At 44.2% G+C, this 25,454-nt stretch overlaps 1 protein-coding gene across 2 annotated transcripts in view; it reads right to left on the reverse strand.

Annotated features, from left to right (window-relative positions):
- Positions 1-327: 327 nt before the first annotated feature.
- The window catches only part of UNC5C (unc-5 netrin receptor C), a 255,608-nt gene continuing 230,481 nt past the window's right edge, over positions 328-25,454 (reverse strand). For both annotated transcript variants that reach the window (XM_030492636.1, XM_030492637.1), the window contains 6 exons: positions 18,091-18,259; positions 15,496-15,729; positions 10,468-10,617; positions 10,068-10,232; positions 6,971-7,149; positions 328-6,743 (listed from right to left, as the gene is read on the reverse strand). In XM_030492636.1, the coding sequence (XP_030348496.1) occupies positions 6,578-6,743; positions 6,971-7,149; positions 10,068-10,232; positions 10,468-10,617; positions 15,496-15,729; positions 18,091-18,259 (1,063 nt within the window). In that variant the 3' untranslated portion in view covers positions 328-6,577. The remainder of the gene's footprint in view (positions 6,744-6,970; positions 7,150-10,067; positions 10,233-10,467; positions 10,618-15,495; positions 15,730-18,090; positions 18,260-25,454) is intronic.

The raw sequence follows: 25,454 nt of genomic DNA on the forward strand, positions 1-25,454 counted from the left end.
TGTTGCCAAAGGTGCAGTGGCTTTTGGATAGAGTAAACCTGTCACCGGTGCTTAGCCGTAGCTCTGTGCCATACTCAATGTACTTGATCAAGCCCAGTATTTCATCTGGTCTCAGAGCATCAGGTCTTGGCTCAGTTAGCTGCCAGTCCTGCCAGACCCAGTTCCATTCCCACAGCTGCAAGGGACAGCCACATGAGCTGATACTGTGGGGCTGCCCATGTCTGCCCTCCTGCAAAGAATCTTTTGAGCAGAGTTTTTAAGAAACTAAATAAAAGGCTCCTCTTTCCTTCCCAGCCTCCAGGAACTAAACAATTGAACACAAGGTAGTGGTGCATTTTTTTTTCCAGTTGCTTATAAATATAATTTATTACCTGTTTAAAAATTCTTTCTTACACTTTGTACATGTCAGGCTGACAGAATAAATGCAGGCATTTACAAACAGAGGGAAAGAGAAAAAGGGGGGGGGGAGGATAAGAGGCACACTCAGAACTAGTAAACCACACCTCCACTATACAGCAACACAAATAATGCAATGGCTAGCACTTCTCTGGTAGTAAGTCAGTCTTTAGAAAAGGAATTGCATAGAAGATACAGCAATAGGGAAATCAAAATCAAAATAGTTCTTCAGATCTGAATAGCAAAGAAAATAAATCCCACAAAATCTGGTAGAGCTGAGACATGGGAAGTGGAGGGAAAAATGCAATACACCCTCTTGGCCCAGGTTGCACAGACATTTCATTTCCTATGGGCCCTTCTTCTTTGCTATGGAAAGGTACCAAATGAACCATCTTACACTTTTATTATTATTAAACATTTAACAGACAGAATATGTGTTAGCAAAAAAGTCTACCACACAGATGTGCCAAAACAGTAATGCCAGGTAATGCCATAACTTCTCTGTCTCAGCTGTGCCACGCATCCTGTTTCAAGGTAGGTTATCGGCTTATGGCTCAGGGGTGTATTATTTGCAAGGTGCCTTACAAGATCTATGGGAGATGAGTGTTTTGCTGCTGCTTCTGCCTAATTTTGTTTACTTTCCAGACTGGTTTTGCTTTCTATTCATGTTGTTTAAGCTCCCAAATTTACTTGCAATCCATAGCAAGAGCCAGCTGGCAGCAGCCAAAGAGGATCTTTGGGCCAAACAAGCTTTTTTCATCTAGGGCTATTGTCCCACCAGCTGCAACTGGCAGCTGGAGACCAGAGTGCCAGTATTCGGAGACCCACCTCACTGGGGGATGGCCCTGCCTGATTACATCCTGCTTCTTCACAGGCATCCAGAAGTTACTCACATGCCACAGCATGGGATGCTTTGGGAGAAAAGACCAGGCCCAGGGTACAGCAAACACAGCAATTAATCTCTTTGTAAGCAGTCGAGGAGACTGAACCATTATTAAATACATTTAACCAACATCACAGAAAATGTGAAATACCTATCTGGTGATAGAGGCTTGTGGAAACTCTGGATTATCGCTGCTTTTTTGTACAGTCAGAGCTTATCAAAGGACTTTCAGATAAAGGGATTTTCAGATTTCAGGGAGCAGGTGTCAAGCTTAAAGTACAAGTAAGTAAATAAACTAAATGCTGCTATTTCAAGCAAGGAGCTTGACCTGCCAAACTTGAGGGCTCATTTCTGTGGCTTTGGTTCAAGTCCAATTCTAGTTCCTTGCCAGGTTTTATTCTGTTGGCTCTCGCTGTACTGCCTATTTGACCTTGCAGTGATGATACAGCACTTAATTTTGACCTTCACGTTCACAAGCAAAAGTTGGTCATAAGAGGATGCCCACAACTAACATCAGAGCTAAAAGCATCCAGCAGTAGGTGTCCTTTATTTTCTTCTCTGTGTGTGTGTATATATACACACACACTTCACATTTCTGTTAAATTCCTACTTCAAAGGATGTGTGAGATATCTGCTTCAGCATTTAAAAATCTGCAGCGCAGCTCATTTTACGAACTCAAGCTACTCATACACAAGCTAGGAACAGATTGCGGTGATGACCCCAAAGTCAATACCTCATTGGAGTCCCTATGGGAGAACAGCCAAAGGTTTGGTTTCCATTCACAAACTACTCACATCTTTGCACTGCCTGCCATTAAGTAAGCCAGCCTGCAACCAGTTAATTACTTCGTGGGCAGAGTAATACCTGAAAAGACTTCCGAACATTTATTAAAATAGTTTACAAAGAAGTGCCCTGGACATGAGATTAAAAAAGAAACAAACAAAAACACCTCACCAGTATAATCTTGTTTAGAAGTAACCTCAGAGCTGTGGTAACTACTTGGCTAGAGCATACAATGGTCTAAGGACATCCCCCCACCCCGGCCCTTCCCCATACCCCCACACCCCAAAACAACAAGAAGAGGAGAACCAAAAGAAACTATTGTAGGTAGCAATACAAGACATGAGGACACTGTCCACAATGAGGGGCTTACAGCATGTAAATACATTTATTCTATATGTAAGCAACAGAAAGAGTGAGAAACCCAAGGAACAGAGATGCTTTGCTCCGTGGGCATCCCAGACTCCAATATGTCTCGTGAGCGTCTGCATTTCTGCCAGCAGTACAGGAAAAAAAAGAGTCTTGGTCTCCCATGGAAGCAAATCCCGGCTGAAGAGACCCCCACTGCCTCAAAACTTCTGAGATTCAGCAGCACTTAGGTCTTGCACTGTTCAGTAAGATACAGTGGATCAGCTGTGATCAGAAAACTCTGGAAAAACCCAACCAAACCCCAAACTTACCCTATACACTGACAGCCACCTTTACAAGAACACAACACAAGAGGAACTGAAGAAAAAAATCAGGTGAAAAGGACTGCCTCCAATACTGTTTCTTACTCGGAAAGAAAAGGTTTTCCTTGAAGTCAGTAGATATTTTATATATATTTATATAATATATATATTATTTATAGCGCTAGCAACCAACATGTAATGAAGAGATGGTGTGAAGAGCAGCAACACTGCTGCAGGACATAACTGAAGGTGGACAGCTAAAAGGATAAAACATTTTAAAAAGTAGTAATAACTGGAGGATAAGAAACCCGCAGCCATCTTTTTCTTTTAAAGCAGATGTGCTTACCTGACATAAAATGTTACAATAACTTGCAAGAATCGGTTCTGTCTGCCAAACTTATTTGCCCTTTTCAAGAGCCACCCAACGGGAGAAAGCCTTTCCCCAAGCGATGTTGCTCACTGTGGCATGTTGGAGCTGGAGCGCAGCCCCACGAGATGGCACTGTGTCCACGCAATGGTTTTTCTCCCACCAAAAGTAATACTCCGAAAGATCTGATCTGGCCGCCCTTGCTCTTTCCTTCCCATCCTCCCTCCTTGAGATAGCAGGATGGGGATGCTGAGGGGTGCGTACCACTGGCCTGTGCCAGAGCCATCTCCCCAGCCAGATGCCCTGCCATGGAAAAAAAAGGAAGAAAAAAAACCCTGAGCAAAATAAATGCAGAAGGAGCATCAGGTGAGGTGGGAGTTGCTGTTTGCAGCAGTGGCAAAGCACAAATGTGGAGCTGCTGGGACAATGTGTGGCTCTGTGGAGGAAACTTGCCCATCCCTGGCAGCCCCTGCTCCCTGTCAGGGCTGAGGCAGCTGGCACAGTGCTGTGCTGGGCCCTTGCAAAGGCTGATGGAGCAAAGGCTGGAGAAACCATTCCGCACCTCAGCAGGTGAGAAAAGGTTTCTGAACAGGTGGGGTGGAAAAGCAGCTCCTCCTCTCAGTGATGCTGCTGCCAGCAGTGATGTTTTTGACCTTCATCCATCTCCATGGATGCTCCTCGTAATCAGAGCATGCCTTTTTCCTCTCAATAAATCCCCTTTACAGTGACCCTGTAAAAGGAAAATTCCCCAGAATACTTTAAGACTGTTGCTCATCTGGTTTTTCTTCAAGGAGGCATGGGGAATAGGTCAGAGAGCTGGCAAAAAGATCATTGAGTGATAGTGACAGAGATAACTATGAGATACTTTCCAGCAAGGCCCTGGTGAGAAGCCTGCACACCAAGCAAAAGCTGAGAGCTGGGAGTACCAGTGAGCTTGGGCATCACCTCACAAAGGCTGAACCGAAGGGAAGGGGCAGGACAGTATGGCTCATGCACCTGCCTTGGAAAAGAAGCCACAGAGGAAGGACACATGGGAAGGGTAAAGAAATTCAAATTAAATACAACTGTGGTTACACCTAAGGATGGCACAGAAGGGAGAAAAGGTGAGGCCTGTCTTTGAAAGGCCATTTTAGAGCTTCAAGGTCAGTCAAAAATGTAAGAAAAGGGCAGTCCCAGTCAAAGCTTCCTGAAGTTGAAAGATTTCCATTAGCATTGCAGTGGGCTGCATCAGATGCACAAGGTGAAAAAGACGGTTGTTGTTGAAAGGATGCCCATGGCACCTCCACATTAAGAGAAGGTGGGGCTTACAAAGGCAAAATGCAGCCAGATGTTGAAAGTTAAAATGTATGTCCTCCGGGCTCCAGTTCTGACTGAGATGCTGCTTTGTAATCTGATGGGTTACCTTTTACGAGGAAGGGAGAGCTTTATGATCGCTGCCCAATTGTCAATCAAAACCCTGCTGGTGTCAGGGAGCTGAGAAATTAAAAAAAAGAGTCCTAAGTCTGTGAAATGTCAAATTGGAGAAAGGTCAGATGGAATTTTCCTTTCATTTTGACCAATGACATTTTCAAAGTTACCTTTAAAGGCACAATCTGGAAAGCCTTGGGGAAAAACAAAACCAAAAACACGAAAGAAAACAAGCGATCTCCGGTCTTGGGAAGCACATGGAGTGGGACATGCATGTGTGCACAACAGGGCCTAGCTGGAAACCTGGAATGGATGAGCTGGGGAAGAAAGCCTTTTTTGCACCAGAAGGAGAGGACAGACAAGACTGGCAGTAACACTACTGCAATCCTACACACTGTCATGTACCAAAGAGCCAGGCTTTTCACTGAGTGGAAGAAAAATACATGTGCAGTGACAACCAAAAAGGCAAAAGTTGGCTCCCTTTGCCAAGTTCCCACTTCACCTGTTTGTGGTGGACAAAAGGGACAGGGCTGCACCTCACGCAGAAAAGACCCAGCATAGGACTCCCAGTTAGCCTAGACCACCACAAACATTATCGGAGCTGGTGAGCTTCTGTACAGTGAGTACCTGCAGCTCTGTGTGAGCTGATGGCTCTCAGACCACTTCAAAGCAAAGCAAGACATGTGGAGGCCCACACTAGATGCACAAAGCAGTGTCAGTGCCTCCACATGCTTGCACCGGTGCTCCTGAACCAGTGGTCTACATGTATTCGGACTGGGAGGTCTCACTGGTTCACAGCCACCTCGGGACAGGATTGCAACCTGGAGGCACCAAGGTGGTGCAAAGCATCCCAGGGAGAGGTGCTGGTTTGGATCCTCTCAGGGTGCAGATCAGTGACTACAGCGGAGTGTCACCAATTTATACCACCTTTGCATCAGGCATGAAGCACAGCAATGCCAACATGACATGAGCAACCTTCATAGGCTAGCAGAGACTTTGGAAGAGGAGTATGATGGCTGGAGAAGGGAAAGACAGACGTCTTACAAGATGTTCAGGAAGGGCACAACAGGTGCCATAAAAACAGGAATGATTCATTCTGCTGCTGACAAAATTAGAAATAAAGTAATAATGGTAATAATAATATTAATAATAATAATTATAATCCTTGCACTAGATACTAATTAGTAAATAATTATCATAGCAACTTCTCTTTTTTATTTTCTGGGTTTCTTTTCCCCCCCTAACCACTCTGCATTGCATATCCAACCCCATCATATTGCAAAGGGGTAGGAAAGGGTGGTGTTATGTTGCGAAATGAAAACTGACTCCAAACCTATGTTCCCTGCTGTCCTACAGCTATCCTCCACTCAGGCTCAGTGAAACTGCCTCGGGGAAGGAAGGGGACGTTACATGTGTTCCTGCTTAGCACCCAGAGTACCTGCTTTCCAGATGCACACCTCTTAACTCTGATTTTCTTGTTTGCTATTTTTTTACAAGTAGGTCTAGGAAACAGAACAATGACAGGAGGATCATTGTGAAACGATCAATGTGCAGAATTGTAGCCAAAATCCGAATTCACCAGAAACCAATAAGCTGAAATAGCCACAACCAACTGCCCATAGCCTTGTCTAGAATGACTTTAAACAAAAAATATAAAGAGCCATGGACAGTCTCCTTACCCCTGTCCAGAAATTGATGTAAACAACATCCATAGAAACTGGGATTGTTAAGAAAGTTTATCCATATATCTGGATAGCAATAAAAAGCGTTTCCTAGGAAACTGTAAAATCCTGTACCAAGCAGCGTACAGCCAAGCCGAGAGGAACATTAGTTGATTTATATTTTCAAGGTACAATTTCACATGATTTCTTTTAGATCCTGTGATAATGTACAAGGAGAGCATGTGTGAAGGTCAGGGCTGGTTTTTTTTCTGTTTGTTTGTTTGCTTGCTTTCTTCTCTGCAATGTCTCTAGTGTAACTCATTGGTCTGGGTTTTCATTTCAATTCTTGTTTGTAATAACAGGGCATTACCACTCCCTGCGTCTGTCCTTCCTGTTCACACCAAGGCTGCATCAGTAATTTCCTTCTGCTGCCAAAGAAACAACGGTTTCGTGTCTTCCCATTTCTTCAAGAACCGCTGCCAGCATGCTCAGGTTGCCATCAGGGAAATTCTGGGCTTCCCAGAGATCCAGGATCACCCCAGTGGGACTCGATTTTGTAGCAAAATAATTTAGGTACCTGCAACATGACAAAAGGAAATATGTTTTTCCAGGCGCATGAAGGCTATCTGAGTTCGTATGATTTCAACCCATCCCTGTTGCCAGCACTGTCAAGGTCCTCACCCCATGTGCAACCAGTCTGTACTCCTGCTTTCACTCACCTCAGCAGGATTTTCACCAGGACCGTATTGCACATCCCTCCCTGGGGGCTCCGCTGCCTGACCCTGTGTAGGCAGCCCCACTCACCTGTCCAGTTTCAGCTTGTGGGCCAGCATCCGCCAGTCGTGGCCCCTGGTCTGGGGCGCGTCCAGGCTGCTGCACAGCTTCTGCCTTATCGGGAGGGGGATGCTGAAAGCGCTGGGCCCTACTATGGTGGTGATGGTGCCTGCTGAGTCCATGGGAGGATAATCAATGCCAGTAGGTTCCTGAAGTTGGAAAGAGAGAAAAAGACAAAACCAAAAAACAAAAATAAACAGCAGTTTTGTTACTGAGTGAAGAGACCATTGTAGAGTATATCCTCAGAGCCTCAGTTCTTTTAGTTGCATTAGCATTTATGTTAGTCAGATGAAAAAGAGAAATATATAAATATTTCCACCAACTTGGAGTGGACAGCAGATAACGGGATTTTTTCTCCTTTTTGTTTTGAGGGTCAAGATTACTATGGCTGGACAAAATTTAGCCCAGCTTAATTAATCACTTACTGGCAATAACGAAAGATCAGGTACTTTGACACATTTCAGAGCAAATTGCTACTGCTAGTGCAGTACTGGGCTTTCCTGGCTTGGCTCGCAGAGGCCCCTTCCTGGGAGTTTCCAAGCCCCCCACTCCACACTGAACCAGCACTGGGCTCACACCACTGACATCTGTCTGGCAGCACCCATGCTGTTGGAAGCCTCTGATACTGGGCAGGCCAGAGACAGCTGGTTAATACTGCCCCAGGCACAAGCTGATCCCTCATTTTTACATGGCTTTAACTCTGTGTTGGAGATAACTGGAATGTGTGCACTCACACTCTTTTATACACACCAATTAATCCTCTTCCCCTTTTTAAGTACACCTTTTTTTTGGCCCCCCCCCCCTTTTTTTTTTGAACTGGCATTTATGGAAGGTTTATGCCACACTGTAATGTGCTCAGTTAACAATGCCCAAAGCAGTGCTGAATACAGCATCCCTACTTGGGTGCCAAAGGCCTGCATCGCAGACCAGCTACCCTAAACCCACCGCTTCAGTCAACGAGCTACTGTTCTCTAACTGCCTGGCACTGGGGGCTGCCCAGGAGCTGGCAAAATGACTTTCATGCTGCCGCTGCTGCCTGCGGGCTCACCCATGCTGGCAGGTCAGAAGTGGCTGTAGGGTCGTGACTGGTGGCATTCAAGATGGACAACCTCCCTTCTTATTCTGGGCCAAGGGATGTAAGCGACACATTGAGGCAGCGCTGTCCTGGCTTTCGAGGTGGCCTGCTGCCCCAGGTGCATCAGTATTGCTGCAGAAGGAGCCCAGGTATTCGTGGTGGTGCCCTGGGGCTCTTTTGGGTGAGTACTGACCACATGAGATAAAAAGGGGCTTCAAAAACAAATGGTGGGAGAGATTTAACACAGTCTTCCTCTTGCCTTGCAAATGTGCATGTTTTGGCACTCACTGCATTTGTATTTTTGAAGTCCCAGTGGAAGACACTGTATAAAGCCAGAATAAGACAACTGAATCTGCAGAAGTTTTACATCCTTTAAAGGGGACAAAAAGAAAGCCCATAAAGGGAGGATGCAGGAAACCAGTAACTGTGTTACTGTATGTTTACCATAGAGTGACAGAGGCGAAGAAGCAGATTCAGCAATGAAGAAAAGTGCCAGTATGGTCCTGCAATGCCTAACCACTAGTTGGATACCACTGGCCTAACCACAGAATAAAATGTGAGGAACCACAGCTAAGGTTTCCTGATGTCTGATCTGGTGTCTTTCTCACACTTCTACAGGCATACACATCAGTTTCCAGGTTGCTGTTATTACACTTTGTGGTGAATTTGTCATCAAATCGTCTGGGTTTTAGGCTTTTTTTCTAGTTTACACAACCCTATATGCTAGCTCTTAGCAGCCCAAGGTCCTCCTGCCCCTTGCTGGGGCTCAGGAACATCACAAGATGTCAACAACAAGGAGCAATTTTGCAGGAGGCAGCCCTGATAACAGCGGTATTATTCACTCCCTCTATTCAATCCTGATGGATGGCGATCACAGCACAAGACAAGAATATTATCCTGTTCCCTCTGAATCTATTACCAGGCCCTATTACACACAACCAGCTGAAGATGATTATAGTGTATACTTGCATTTCATTAAAGTTACTCTCAGTTCTTTTCTCTGTGAGGTTAAATTAGAGATTACTTCAATGCAGCACTTATTACAATAATTGTTTATGATACTTTGTTTTACCATCTGTCTTTAATGCTGTGTAGTCCCCAGCTGAATCTGTAACCTTATACCCACTAACCAAGCAGATGTTACGGGTAATGGTGCACACTATTGGAGCCCTACAGCACAAGTAACTTTTGTCTGTGGCCTCCCAGCCCTTCCCCAAGTCAGCCAGCAGCAATTGCTGCCCGAGAGCCTGATCTTTGTAGCTGCCAAGGGTACCAGGTATAAAACCTACCAGTACATTCACTGGGTCAATGCCACTTCACAGCTGAACATGTTGCTTGGTCTCAGCCCTAAGCTTGACCGCCCCAAGAAATGAAAATTCCCTAGATGTTACGTAGCATTGGCAAAAATGTTCCCAAACTTACAATCATTTTTCTACTAGAAAATGTCAGTCATCAAAAGGAGAAGTGTCAAAGATAACAGTCAGGCAGCAGTAGCAAAATATGAGTAGAAAAGTCTATTGCAACTAGACCATCTGATTGTGCCTATTGCATGGCAGTTATTATGTGGGATGAGAGGGGAGTGGCTCATGCAAACATACGGCAATGACATTTTCCTATTCTTTCTCTCCCTTCCAAGGAAATGTCAGGCATGATGGTCTTGTAGACTGCCAGGAAAGAGAGCCATGGGGTGCTTTGCAAGATGCATTAGGGAATGGTAGTCAAAGAGCTCCTCCACGGAGACACAGAAATGTGGCGCTAGCAGGGAGACCATAGCTGCCCTCCTCCCTCCCTTGAAGGAGGGATGCTCCCTACCAGATGAGAGAAACTAAGGGAAAATGCAACAGAAGATACAAAGCAACAACATAATCCATCCCTTGTATCCATCCCAGGAGTCAGGAGGAAAATGGGAAGCACTAAACAGGTAGCAACGGGAAAGGATATACCTCCTTAGCCCTCCCACGTTCCTCCAGTCAGATAGAGAAGGGCATTTACCTCTGAGACAGAGCAGTTGAGCTGGAAGATCTGCCCTTCTCCTTCGACCTGCCGGACACAGAGTTTGCACACCAGCTCCAGGGTATTCAGGCTGAACCTTTCCAGTGTGAAGGTGCAGTGCAGGTTCCTCTGGCATCCACTCCAGATGTGGTAAAAGGGAATCTCCTGCAGAAGGAAAGCAAAAAAAAGCATAGTCGGGGAGCGGTGTGGGACCAGTGTGTGGATGCTATATGACTAGAGACTGTGGGCTCCATGATACTGTCACTGCACATGGTCCAGGTTAAAAAATGTCCACAGGACTGTAGCTTGGCATCTGTTGTTTTTTAAACACCCCTTTGTGTCACTGTATTTCTTTAAGCCTCACTCCTAGGATCCAGTGTGAATGGTTTGTGATGCTCACCTGGTATTTAGCCAGCACTTTGCTCTTCCAGAGAGAGTGGGCAATGTCATGAATGGACAGGCGGAGGTTGTGGGTGCTTCCCTTAAAATGCAAAGTTTTGGGCTCCTCCAAAAGCTGCCCGCCCATCTGCCGCTCGAGCTGGAGGACCTCCTGCAGCATTGTGATAAAAGGAAGAGAGTGGTCAGGTTTCATCAAGCCAGGACACTTATAATTCTGAATCTTCTGATTCCTTAAGATCAACTGCTATAGATGTTGTAACTTGTGTAATACAGAAACAAATAATGCACAGGCATTGCACAGGGTTGTGTTTCCATGTAAACCAGAACTACATTAGTGGATCTAAGTATAACCTCCTTGCCCCCTTCACACAGCAGCAGCCCAGCAGGGATGCAGGCACCCATGTCTCCTTTGGGAGACACAGTGCCATCTGACATGTCCTATAAGCAGAAAGCTTAATTGCATGCTATTATATTGAATGCAAAGACTTTGCATACAGGCACTATTTGAATACAGAAATATATTAGTCTTCATTGCTCACCAAATTGGACATCTTATGGTAACATTTCTGTTTTGGTTTTGGAAGCTCTTATTTGCGTAGGTCCTGCAGATAAGGGACCTGTGCATACCGCTATCCTTCCACTTGTGGCCTCCTGGCAAACTGCTCTAAGACAGAGTGATACAGGAGGTAACAGATGCCTACGCTGAGACTCAATTGTCAAGCATGGTATCAAAACAATGCAAGACACTGTGGTGGAGCATTTTGTACATACAAATACATAGGTTCAGGGTTACTGAAAAACTGATTTTGTAATTAAAAGCCAGTAAGCCAAGAGCCTGGTCTTTTTCTGCAGCTAAAAATAAATACATGCCTGTAACTAATGAGACCACAGTGGCCCATTACCTACAGCCTAATTGTAGTCCACATGGAAGAAGCAAGTACAAAGGCACCTATGCGAGCTCCATTAGAAACCAACACCGCCCATCTCAGTTATATCACAAGAGCCAACCAACCAGTCTCACGTGACCAAAGCTAATCATGCACAGAATAAGCATGCTCAAGAAGTACGCAGGCACACAAAACCAGGATGCTATACCAGGCCAACTTAAAGGAGCCTCTGTTTCAGCCAAGTATAAAACAGACTACTCTTGATCACATTCAGGAGCTAGTTAGCACACAAGAAATGGCCCAACCCAGCACCTGGCAGATCTTGAAGCTAAAATGATGTTTGTTTATCAACCATTAGAGGAAAAGAAACAAAATCAGGAAACCTTTTAGATTAAGGTTGTGCCAATGAATCAGTTCCAGCTTCTTCCCAGTGCTCCCTAATTACCTTGTCAAGACGTCTAAAGAGCAATCGATAGTAATTATCTGATTACTATTGATCTTCATTATGTCCAAATTACCTCCCTAGAAGGGCCAGAAGACTCACATCACTGCGTAAGCTAATCGCAGATGCCACCTCTCAGGCATGCAGGGCACAGGGGCCAAACAACTCCTCCTGCCCATGCAGTGCCAACTCTGGGTGCTGCTCTGCTGTGAGGAAAAACATTGCAGAGTGATGATGCACCATCTCACCCACCAGATTTGGGGATCTAGCTTCAATATCCCACTTTCAGTAACCACCCTTGCTCACCGTAGCCCCTCTACATGCTCCAACTGGAGGATGCTGAGCAGCCGATACTTCTCTCATGCCACTCAGCTAATTAATTCAGAGTTAATTTGAAGCCACAATTTCTACAATCCTTCAAACGTGCAGGCTGGCTCTAGCCATACAGCATTTTATTTAGAGCAGTGCTTATCCTGCTGGCTGGTGCCTCTATACCCTCCTGAGCCAAAATCTGAGCTGCATGTTGCTTGTCCAAGTACTGAGGCGGCTCCGGCCACCCTTCCCATTGCTTCTCACCACTCCTGTGAGCTAGGACTTATGCTCTGACACCCTTCCTATGAGAGGGAGCTGTGTAAGGCATCGATCCATCGTCAGCACCACCAGGGCAGATACTACCTGTATTTGGAAAGGGCTTCCTCATTAATGAAGCAAAAGCAAGCAATGGTGTTCAGTCTAAGCTGTTGCCTTTCTTCATTAGAAGGAAAAATACTCATTAAATAACTGAGAGAAGATCACATGCCTGTTGTGCCTTTTTTTGGTATTTTTTTTTGAGGGCACTTACCGCACAGCATGAGCCAGGTTGGGGCACTCCACCCTGCTAATAGCCTGAAATTGTTCGTTCCTGGTACGGGAGGCACCATTTCCATGTGCCCGGCTACTCAGCCCTCACCATGCTGCCACACATGAATGGCATACCTCAATCTCAAAGCCATACATGAATAAACAGAATAAAGCAGCTAGATTTCTTTATAGTTACCATATTATTAGGGTTTTTTTTTGCAGCAGACTAGCTTGGGCATCTCCCTCAAAGTGCAAAACTCAGCCTTAATAAAAAAGACCAGTGCTTGAAGCCACAGCTACCCTCAACTTTCCTCAAAAACCATTTTTGTGAGTATCCCATCCAGGTGGCTCAGGACCCTGTGGGGCACAGGATGATACACACATGATCAGCACTGAGCTCACTCTGCTCCACAGTCCCAGGAACCCTGCCAAGCCGCTCCCACAATAACCGAGCCCTTATTGATGACAAAGTCATTACACTTCCCTACTGTACTGCGGGTGCTGGCAGTTCAGCAGCGAGCATTTACACTGCATGATGAGAGGGAAAAGCCTGCTGGATAAATACGGCACTGTGTCTTATACTGCAACTGCTTGTCTTCCTTTGGTGGCTGTTAGGACACATTCAGCATATGGCACACTCATTCCGACATGTAAATAATAACAGAATGCATTTGGTTGCCTATTAAAATAAACACATACTCCCCTACAAAGGCTCTTCCAAACCTCAGACATCCTGTTGTGGTAACATTTCACACTGCTCTTCCCTCTTCTTTCCATGCCTTGCCTGGAGCAGCCAGCCCCAAGACACCGAGATGCTGCAGCTGGTGCCTTGCTTGCTGTCTACAACTTTCCCTCCCTCTCCAAATTATTTTTAACCTCAGGACCTGCTAGTCCAGCCCCATCTGTATGCCTTGTCCTGGTGAATGCTTTCCCTTTGGCAACATGGCAGTGCCAAGGACCTAGTCCCAGCATGGCTGGGGCTGCTGCAGTGCCAGATGTTGTGAAAAGATCTGACAAACACCCCAACCTTTTTTAATTTCTATATAGTCATAGTGTGAGTCTACACAACACTGTTGCACAGGGCTGGTTTGTATGCACTGGTTTGTAAATGCTGATTCATACTCACTGGTCGATGCTCAACTCTTCCATCTACACCTAGGGTCATTTTTCTTAAACCTCCTCCCCAAGACCTTTCATTTCAGGGTAGATGTGCCGAAAAAGAAGAAAATTAAAATGCACATACTTTGCTGCAAAAAAGCATTAGGTATGTGTGGGAGGATGGTGCCTCACTTTGCTCACCTTTCCTTACCAAATTACACATTCACTTTGGGGTCTACCTGCAGCAGAAGCCCGAAGACTGGCCTGCTCCCCTCCCAGACGCTGGCTGAAGCTCCTCAGGTGAAAGATGGTCCCTCTGTGTTGCCCAGCATCTCTCCTTATCCCTTCTGCTATTGTACTGAATTGGATTAACTTTACCTCGCAAGTCCCTCCACAGTCAATTAGAAACAAACCAACAGCTCTTGAGTAGCACCTAATTGGATTCCCCCAGCTCTGACTGCATTAGCTGTCTGTCCAAGGCCGCTCTGACTTGCTTATTATTACCTCAGGCCTTGATGAACCCATGGAAAATTGTATTATGCAGCACAGGCATAAAACCATTAGGACTTTTGAAGCTTGATTGCTATGAAAGATCCTTTTCACTTTTTTAAAGAGGAAAAACAAAAGGGAAATTAGACCAGGCAAAAGAATTGTTTCTAAAAGTCTGATAACACCAACGCATTGACAGAGGCCAAGCTCCAAGGCTCTGTACAGACAAGACTACACTGAAGCCATGATATGCCTGCTTCTACCCTTATACATATAGCAGAAGAGTATCCCTCCAAGAGCCTAGGCAGGCAGGCCTTTATATCAGATAGTACTGGGGAAGAAAACAGAGCATGTCATTTGCAGTGATGGAAGTCACTGCTCTGAAAAACATAAACATCTCCCAGACAACGTATGTGGGTTTAAATCCCAATAATTCCCATGTGGAGCTGAGGAAACAAAAGCATATATAGAGCACCAGGATGACTCTGCTTCGAGTCAGGCTTTGCACTCATTTTGCTGCAAAAGAGGCACTTGGGAAGTTGCACTGGCTACGACTAAAGAAAAAACCCCACCTTTTAATACCTTGCATTCTTACATGTGCAGTTGGAGCTACATATTTCATGAGTGCATCTATTATAGATATCATCTATAAATACAGGTATTTATAAAAAGAAATAGCAAGTAAGGTTATCTATCTGCTCATCTGTATGTAGTGAGTGTGTGTGTGCATGCCAGAATTATTCAGTGAGAGTAAGGTTATATAGTTAGAAACAACAACAGCTTTGGTTTATTTCAGTTGTGAATTCCAAACACAAAAAGCTGCATGCGAAGAGGTGTAATAAAGCAGTATGAAAGCAGGCAGTGATTAACAGCCCAGAAGCTTCTTTTATCGTTATCAACTATTTACAAAGAAGCATTTAAATGTTTTCCCATCTCTGGGGAGCTGGCACTTAGCATTAAAAATACATGAATAACGAATGAAGCCCTGTGTACCTTATGGCCTTTTAATAATGCAAAAATCTTTGGATTCAGGATATGATACAGGTAAACAAAGGAAAAAAGACTGGTAGGCTGAAAATAACATGAGATCATAACGTAAAGGAGACTTTATAGTGTGTGAGGGTTAAACCATGTAACAGCAGCTTGTTGTCAAGCTCTTCTTCTAATCAGAAAAATAACCCAAGGAGAAGGAATACAAGGAGTAGACGATCTAGCCACCACTGTGACCGCAGTCCTGCTGGAGAGGGAAAGCAAGTGAGAGAGCAACAACCACCTTAAGGGCATCCTGCGTGTCATCGAGGCAGTAGACCCGGATGCTGTACTCCAGCGAAGAGCAGGAGAGCGGTCCAAAGATGGCCAGTTTGAGACGTTTAGCTGCTGCTTTGGTGATTGACTGTCCCACCAAGGCATATGTGCTGAGGGTTTCTGTCAGGATATGGCAGGCCTCTGGGTCCAGCTGGATATAGCATGGTGTCGTGAAGTTTTCCTCCCCAACCACCACCACATCCTAAGGGAGAAAGAGACCAAGTTAGAGCTCCTGATTCCTCAGAGCTGTTCTCCTTTGAGTCAGTGATACCCCTTTCAAGCCTGGATGATGCATAAAGTCCTTGCTGTTTGCACCTTAGATTAATAAAGATTTACAATTCCTGCTTCTGGCTTTTCTCCCACATAGGCAGAGGGAGGGGATGATTTCTCTGGGGTGCTGGTGGTGATGATGGTGGTAGAAACCTCTTCCTGTCCTCACTCCCCTAAGACTTGTGACTCTTTCCTCTGGGCCCTGCAGCAGCTTTTAAAGCTCTGAGCACTGTTAGGCAAATAATGAAAATATCACAAATATTTTATTGAAAAAGACATTGCAGAACCAACCATTTGGTAACCATGATTTAACATCAGTTGAATCAGTAGTCACAGTGCAAATAAATAATCCTCCTTCCCTTTCTAAGCACGACAATAAGGAGTAATAAAAACTCAAGGAAGGGAAGTAACCTCTACGATGGCCGAATGCCATGTCTACATGAAATATCACCTGCTGCTTTGCCAGAATAATCCTCTGTGGTGAGACTGCAGGGTGAAGGAAAAAAATACATACAGCCCAAACACTGACAACCTTCCCACCTTGTGTTAAAGGACAACAGCTCCCCTGCTAATTTCTCCATTCAACCCTGAGTGTAATATCCTGCACACGACACAAGGTGCTTTGAATGGCTTAGAGAGAGAGCTGAAGTGAAAAGGCAGCAGTGGATGATGCCACGACCTCTTGCAAAGCCACCACGTGCCACATGATGCTCAGCACAACTCATCTGTTCCATCCCTGCTGCCTGGAGGTCTGCAGCATAAGGTATACATCTGGCAGCTGAGCAGTATGGGCTCAACTGAAACTTGCTGTTAAGCTCGGGCACCCTGGTCTCAGGAAAAGCAAACGTGCCATGTTTGTCTGGGTGGCACAATCCTTCCAGAGGGCAAGGTGCTGCAGTGTTGATTGCACCCTCTATAGCCACACCAGCAACCGGCTCTGGCAGGAGGCGCTGGCCCCGAGCAATGCTGCAGGGGCGTGCATACATGCGCATGTATGCACGTGTGTATGCACGTGTTTATGCACGTGTGTATGCACGTGTTTACGCACGTGTGGGGCTCAGCTTGGAGAAGCTGCTCCAGAATTGAGCAGAGGAAAAAGATCACCATGTGGTGGCCAGAAACCCTGTAGGCACTGCAGAGACTGCGATGGCACCAGAGCTTGTGTGTGGCTGGAGGAGCAACCGCGCTGTCAAGGGCAGGAGGAGGATGGGGAGAAAATGAAGAGGTGCCAGTAACACACAGACATGGATAAGGAACATATGTGTGGTGCCAAGAGTCAGGCCAGTGGGGTGCAGATTAGTTGGTGAGACAGACCCATGTTCGCTGCACGCTCCCTCCCAGCGTGAGGAAGAGCTGGTGCCAGAGGCAGAGGGACTAATGAAAAAGCTGTTTTAAGGCAACGCTGGACACGGCGCTCTTGCTGCAGTCAGCCCAACTGCCCTTAAAAGCCTCCCTGAACTTATTACACCTACCAGTAGGAGAAAGCGCCTTGCCAAATTAATTATGTGAGACCAAACTGGTGGCAGCAGGTACCCAGGAGCACAGCACTGGAGAGGAGGGCTTTGCCAGGACAGCCCAGCCTTGCCGAAACCATCACTTTATGCTTCAGTTATAGTGGAAGATCCTCTTGCCACTGTGCCCCAGGACATCCTCCTGCTGCAGTACTGGCAAGTAAGCACTCCAGGCTCCTACCAAGACTGCACTGGCCAGCAATACTTGTGCAACTTTCCTGAGGTCACAGGGTGCAGCAATGGATTCTAGCTGCATGAACTGAATCAAAATGATGCTCCACCAACATCTTAGGAGGGAAAAAGATAAGGCCTATACATTTTATTAAGCTGGACGATGCCTTGGTGCTGAAACAGGAGATCATTCGCAGCACTATTTTCACTTTCTTGAAAACAGACTATACACCAGGAGAATGAAAATTGTTCCATAAAAAACATTTTCTTATTTCTAGGGTTAAGTCAGAAATTCTTTTCAGCCATTGCTTGTTATTTTGCCTTTTCCTTGTGTCCCCATGACTTTGGCACTACATCCTGCCACGACCAAAAGCCCAAGGGCCAAAATCCTACGGTGAAGGCTACTTGGTGGAAAGTAGTTATAGCTATGAGGCACCAAACTACCCCACGACAGCAGCTCTGCCTGGGCACTGGGCAGTTTTGATACCTGGTGTCAAAGGTACATGATGCAGCCATGTATCTCACACAGAAAACCCAAAACACGGCAGCTGAAAGACTAGCAGAGAGCCACGCGTGCAGTCAGCACACAGGCCGGAGCTCCTGAGCCTCACCTCCCATGGTCCCTGGGCAGCCTGGTGCTTCAGCTGGATCTGCCAGTCCTCTGTGTTCGGTTCTGCACAGTGGTGCATGGTTAAAATGACGGGCCGGGTTAGCAGGGCTCCTGGTGGGCCACAGCTCACCACTGGTGTCAGCAGGGTCTGGTTGTCTTCTACAGGTGGCCTGATGAAGGGACAGAAAAATTGATACATTAAATGAGTTGAAAAAGGCAAACCGGTACATTCAGGTGTAAAAATAAAAAGATTGTGCAAGCAAAGAACGGGTGGGTTTGATTTGGGTTTTGTTGCTTGTTTTTTTTCGAAATCACAAAATGTTTTTTGTTTTTCCAAATACCACTCATTTGTCAAAATGCAGGTTCAGGTGGCAGCAAATTACAGGCCACACTTGCTGAGCACCCTTCACGCTGAAGGATCCTTGCAAAATGTATGCAGAAGCTTCATTTCAGCCACTGCCAAAATGTGGTCAGTGCTGTGTTCGGCAGTTGTTTATGTTTGCATGTTTAGCCGCATACAAAAATGAACAGTAGGTCTTGTAAGCACCATGTGTGAGAATTATGTACTGTCTGGACAGAGAAAATTGAACAACAGAGGAAGAGATGAACTAATAAGCAAGTCTGAAACCTTGTAAGTGGTATACAGCACATCTGAGATGTGCAGTTTGAGTTCAGAGTCATCACCAAACCCACTGATACTCCACTTTACTTAAAAGGCATTCAGATCTACTAGAATTGCTATCAAAAATATGCCTGTGGGGAGCAGGTGTCACCAGTGGTAGAGGAGAAAGGGTGAAGAGATGCTAAGGAATAGTGCAGGGAGCAAAACACACTTGCAAAGCCCGAGTTTTCTAGTAATAACTCAGGGCCGTTCAGTTAAAAACACGGTTATTGCCCAGTGCACTTGCTGCTAGTCACTAGGAATGGGTGTTACAGGATATCATGTAAATATTTATGATACACAGCATACACTGTAGTTTGCAAATGATTGTGTGTGTGTATGTGCACCCATGTGCACTTGTAACTATCCCAGACCAACTGCTGAGTCGCTTAAAAACGGAGGAAGCATGAGTGACTTTAACTATCCCGACATCTGGTGTATGACAAACAGAGCTGACTGTGCCTCATCAACTGCCTCCCTAAATAACACAGAGGACAAATTCATGATCCAGAAACCAGCAAGCAGGAGATTAAAAGTGTTCAATGTGATCAGCACGTAAACTCCAGATCTGCCCACAGGACCTCCCATCCTCTGCTCCAGCTAAGGTTCAATCCCTTGTTGATTTACAAATAGTTCTATTTACAGTTGTATTGGTCTTAGTGGAATTAGTTGAGACAACATTAAATACTGCTTATTTCTGCAAGTCTCAACCTTTACTAAAAGAAAGAAAAATAAATAGCTGTAATCTTAGGTAACATTTTCAAGGAGGTCAAATCACTACAGAAGCTGTTTTGATACCCAATTTATTGCACCTATTCTGGCTATTGCATAGATATGTCCACATGCATATCCTAACTTTGTCCACCTTAATTCTCCCTGAATATTCTATTAAGCTCACAGAACACGAAAGACAAAGTTTTGCAAAATCCTTTTTCAAAGTGGGATGAAGGCACTTTTGGAAAGTATCTCTTGTTGCTACAAATGTTGTGGGAGATTTTTTTGGAGGAAAAAATTTTGAGGAAAAAACCCGACAAAACCAAACAAAAAAGTCCAGCATGGAAAACTTGAAATCTATGCAAATCAGTAAATCCAGATGATATGCATCCGTGGAAATTAACTGATGAGTTTACTAAATGACTTAACAATTGTTTCTGAAAAGCTATGGACTGGAAACAAACAGCTGTGATATAGCTGCCTTTCAAAAAAGATGTAAAGTATAACAATCTGGACAGCTATCATGTATTATGCTGGTTATTTTAGCCTAACAAATAGTGCACAAAAGAAATGAAACACTGGCAGATAGAGTAGCTAGTCCAGCTCCTCTTGCATGCTGTAGGGATCTCTGGATTCAAGGATTAAGAAGATCAGTGGTCATTCTCTTGAAAGACTGAACTGTATAAATTACTGGGCAGTTTTTGACAAAAATGTGACCTCTTCCCTTCTTCCTCAGACTCATTTACTTACTTTTTTTTTTTTTTTTTCCATAAGAAGCAACAAGAAGCTTCAAAACACATTGTGCTGGTGGTGGTTTTACAGAGTCATCTATCTTGTGCATTAATGGGTATTTGAACACTCTCCTACAGTCTAAAATTCAAGAAATTTCAAAAAAAATAATGTCTCATGAAAAAGATCTTTCAAAATTATAATATTTGTCTGGAAAGCTACAGATATAGCAAGCTACAGACTTAATCATCTTGTTAACCTAACTTCATCTAAAAGACTACTGAACCATGAAGAAGAAAGAAAAAAACCCAAGAAGTTATCATAGTTTTTTGACTGAATTATAAAACCACCAGTCAAAAATAATTTAGGAGGGAATATATCATGATTGCCATAAACAAAAAAAACCCCCATGCAATGCATTTTAAGTGAAAAATGAGTTAAAATTGACAAGAATCTGAGCATTGATGCATGAGGTTAAAAAAGCCAAAAGGTCATTAAAATGATATGGCACTGATAAATCATACAGCTTAAAGTTGTCTCAAAGTAAAATTAAGTTCAGTCACTGCTCCGTGACAAAATTTTGTTAGCTGTTAAATTTCAGGACTCTGATGGAAAGCATAATTCTGCACTGCAACATTTTACATCTGATTAGCAGAAGTATAAAAAACGATGCAGAACACGAAGTCAGGCTGCACAGTCAGCAAGTGAGATGGGAAGCGGATACAAAAAAACAAAGGACATGCAAAACCAGCAAGGCTTAGTATTTTTTCCCCAAGTTGGTAAACAGCATCTTTGTCACCAGAGATTCATTGCTGAATGGATGAGATAGATATGCATGCTCCTGACCTGGGTATTTATGCTACAGGATACTCTGATGAGAAAATGGGTGAGGTGAGGGGGTGCTTGACTTTGCAGTCCCTAATTGCCTACCAGATATGCATCTGAGTCCAGCACCCCAAAGTCACTCAATGCTGCTGGTCCTAGTGACTGTCCACTATCCACCTTATGCAGATAAACCTTTAAAAACTGAGACGTAATGAGTTGCACAGAAGTTCTTGAGTGGTATGAAACAGGGGTCAGTGTCACTGAATAGGTGAAATCCCAGCTCTACTGAAGTCCATGCTAAACTTCTCTCTGACTGCTGTGAACCCAGGATTTCTACTCACAATGTGGAGAACAATATAAATAGCAACATTAAATTTACAGATAGCAATTAATAAGGAATTATTACAAGTAACAAGGAGAGCCAGAAAATAATGCAAAACATTCAGACAGGGTAAAAAGATGGGTAGGAAGTAAAGTCCTATTAATTGTATAGCAGCTCATGCTGCCAGAGTAAAACAAACAAGTTCCAAACATACTTATTTAGTAGTAAAGAAAGCAATAAAAGTGAAAAAGATCTCAGGTGAGCTTACTGCAACACAGCAGGCATCAACTTGTAATGTGACACAGTGGCAAAAAGCAAATCCGATTTCTGGGGCTGTACAGGACAAGAAATGTCAGAGCACGCTGAGGTGATATTCCCTTTCCTATCCAGCTCTAACGTGACTGCAGGTAGCAGGGTGTTCAGGGACCGCAGCAAGATCTCAGAAATAAACACCTGAAACCCAGAGGAACGGGGCTAAACCATGCAATGGCACAGACAGCAGAGCAGTACCCTATGACAACTGACAGGAAAAAGGAACAAAAATCCCTTGACAGATATTTTCTCATTTCTCACTGTTTCCAATTTCCATTTTAAAACAAAGGGATTATGCCTTACTATAGCTAATGAGAAGAGAAACAGATGCAGTAGACAAGATATATTATACAAGAGATATTAATCTTTCTGCTTCAAGGCATAAACCCAACACTAATTGGTGGAATTAGTAAACAACAAATCTCCCTGAAGACAAGTTATTGTGTAGTCATTCATTATGAGCAATTTTCTTCCTTCTCCTGGAGCAGGTGATGCAGCACCAGCAAAGCCAGGATCCTGGCCTAGATGAGTACCTGTTGTGATTGAGTATTGTGATTTCTGTATTGTAGATCTCAGAAGATCCAGCACAGACACAGGGAAGCATAAAGAGCAAGGGAGTTATCTCCTCTACAGCAGAAGATTTCTGCTTATAGATCTTTCAAAACTGTGGGTCACATACTTTTAGGCTGTTATCCAAAAAAGAACCCAAACCCCCCCAAAACTCCATGCATATGTGCTTCACTTTAGGCTTGCAGCAGTCTTGGGACAATTTATCAAATGAGATCGGGCACTGGGCTGTATGATTCCAAAGTCTCTTCACTGGATGCAAAGATGGTTTTGTTTTACAAAGATCTGATTGATCAGATCAATCCCCTGTTTAGCATTGCTATTGAAAGACACTGACAGTAACTGAAAGGTCTTCAGATATTTTTAGATGTTGTCCCATCCCACACTGCTTATCAAGAACATTCAATTTTAATTTGAAGCAAACAAACTTTTATGCACTATATCTGGTCTCTTCACAATCAAATTTGTGTTTTTAATGGGATTACTCATTTGAAACTGTCTCCTTGTAATACACCAGACTATATTCATTAAGGTAGGAATCAGACAGCAGATGTGAGCACAACTAGAGAAATCTCTGCTTCTCAGTTGGCCTACGTTGTGCTTCCTGGCACCGTGAGTAGATCTTACATGGAATCACAGCAGCTCAGGAAGCACAGGATGGAGCAGCAAGAGAAGAATGGCTACAGCAACAGATGGCAACCCTTCTACACAGCTTAGCCAAAACTCACAGGGAAGACATTTTACTTCTCCTTTCATTGTTGGGGCTTTATTTTTAATATGCATTCCTTTTTAAGTTACAAATTTAATTTGAATTCTGGACTGACCCTGATTCTTCTGTCAGTCTGCCTTTAGAAGGAAAATGATCTGAAAAATTGTCCTCCCCTTTTGCTCTTTTATTGATGGTCTGGGTTTTTTTATGTTGAATTTTTCAATTACAGTGACTGGCACTTCATGAAATTGTCTTCTGGAGTTGCAAAGTAATTTTGTTTATGCAACTGAGATACAGAAGGAAGGTGGAGAAATGAGGTGCAGAAGACTTCAATTGCTTTTACTTCACATCACAGCTTAGAGTTTACTGGTGAAAAAGGCAACTTTGCTCCTTGGATCAAACTCATTGATCAGCTGTCTGACTTTTAATATAAAGTCTACACATACACTATGAAGTGACTGATCCAAATCCTGACAAGGTTCAGCTGATCCTTCTCTCTTTTAAGGTAGCTAATTTGGAAGTTGCACACTACATGTGTGTCTTCCACCAAGATCTTCAGGAGCGCTGCTTGTTCCATTCTTGAGGGTTGTCACATTTTGTGGGCACAGAGACATCCACTCTCATTTGCATCATCTCCTATGTGATGGATTATACAGGAGTGTCCTTCACTGCGCCAAATTTAGTGCAGTTCTTGCCTCTGATTAGAGTATGCAAGAGTAGCTCCACCTAAAGCTGTGCAAGCTCGGCAGGGGTTCACGCAGGAACACGGGAACTGCCAAACAAGATCAAACCAGTGGTCCATCAAGACCCAGACCTCATCTAGCACCAACCAGTGCCAGATGTTTCTGAAGGAAGCACACAGCTCCACTAATTTAGCTCACAGCTAGATTTGTTTTTTAACCCGAGGCAGTCAAGAAAATCCTGAGGGCTGGAGGTTTATACTCATGCTATTTAATGCCTAGTCATGCAGGACCTAGGCTCTCACAGATGCTCATAGATACACAGATCCTCTTGTCAGGTTACTGGTCACAGCAATATGTTTATTTTATAGGTGAAACCACAACCCAAGAAGGAACCTCTTCTTGCAAATCTCAAAGTTGGCGATACTTCCAAAGACTAAAAGGAGAGAGCATCTGATCACCACTGAAAAAGCCAACAAGCTTCAAGACAGAAACGTGTCTGACGGCTATGAAATATTCTCTCAGGCTTGTCATTTTTTTCATACACATACACATATCTATACACGTATGCATATACACACATATATACCTAGATACCATTTTCCCCACTGCAGCCACTTCATAAAGCACATGGACCTTTCCATGAGGTCAACATGCCAGCCAGGGATCAGAGCCTGGTAGCTGCTCGCCATCCATACTGCCCTGAATGACAGGCAGAATGAGGATGAGCTTGCAGTGCAGGAGCAGGAAAATAAGCCTGCTGGAGTACTAGTCTAGGAAAAGAGAAAACCCACTGTGCCATATGCATGCTGACACACTTAGAGAAAACAACTGCCTTCAGGTGGCATTTATTGCAAGCCACCAGAACGCTAGTTCACTGCAGAAGGATAATGCTTTTAGTACAAGCCTCCTGCTCTCACATGTTTTGATGGATATGAAATGGAATAAATAGAGTGTCTCAAAAATCTCTCCTAAACAATCTGCAAGGCAACATAAAGAGTGCTGTTGCTGGGTTGTGAAGTCTCTGAAATTTCTGTGCTACAGGATTCAGAGACTAACTGGGGAAATGTATTTGGAAAACAAAAGAATGAAAAGGGGAATTTGCAGGACTCTGAGGTACAACAGATTTCCTGTTTCAGCTTGACTGTTCCAAAGTCGTTTCCTATTTCTACAAACTAAGGGTGAGCTAAACCTTAAGTTGCTGGAGATATGTGAGCTATGATGATGACACTCTGTTGCTGCATTGGTTCTATTTAGGGTAGCACTACACATTCTTGCCTCAGTGGTGGTTGTATATCAAGAAAAAGAGCCTGCCTTCATTTCTGTTTATAACACTCATTTTATAGTTTTCTATATGTCCCCTTCCAAACTACATCAACACACAACAGCACTTTTCAGCCCATACACATTTACACAGTGCTCACGAAAATAAATACAGGGTCTCACAGGGTTTATAGAACACACTCCGCTTACCACTTGGCCCCAAAAATGAATGTCTGCAGCTAGTGCTTACTGTGGACTATCACTCTCTGCTGGAGTGCTGTAAGGGTGCAGCAGCAGATTTGAAAAATAATTATGCCACACGCTAACTTGTGGTACTCATATGACTCCAATTATATGAAGCAGCATCTGTGGCGTATGCAGTCAGAAAAAGAGGCTTTGCCTTCACAGCTCTGCTACAGCAAGGAAAGTATCTGCACAGCCCTGCAGCAGGAGACCATTACAGCTGGGTGCTGGGTGCCATCCACCTCATTCTGCACCAGGGGAAAGGGAGCAGGTAACAGGGGAGGATGTTACAGTCCTGCAGTGTATAAGCCCTTTTCAGTGAATATTAGGTTCCCAGTGA

Source organism: Strigops habroptila, chromosome 7, assembly GCF_004027225.2.
Source record: "Strigops habroptila isolate Jane chromosome 7, bStrHab1.2.pri, whole genome shotgun sequence".
Lineage (NCBI taxonomy): Eukaryota > Metazoa > Chordata > Aves > Psittaciformes > Psittacidae > Strigops > Strigops habroptila.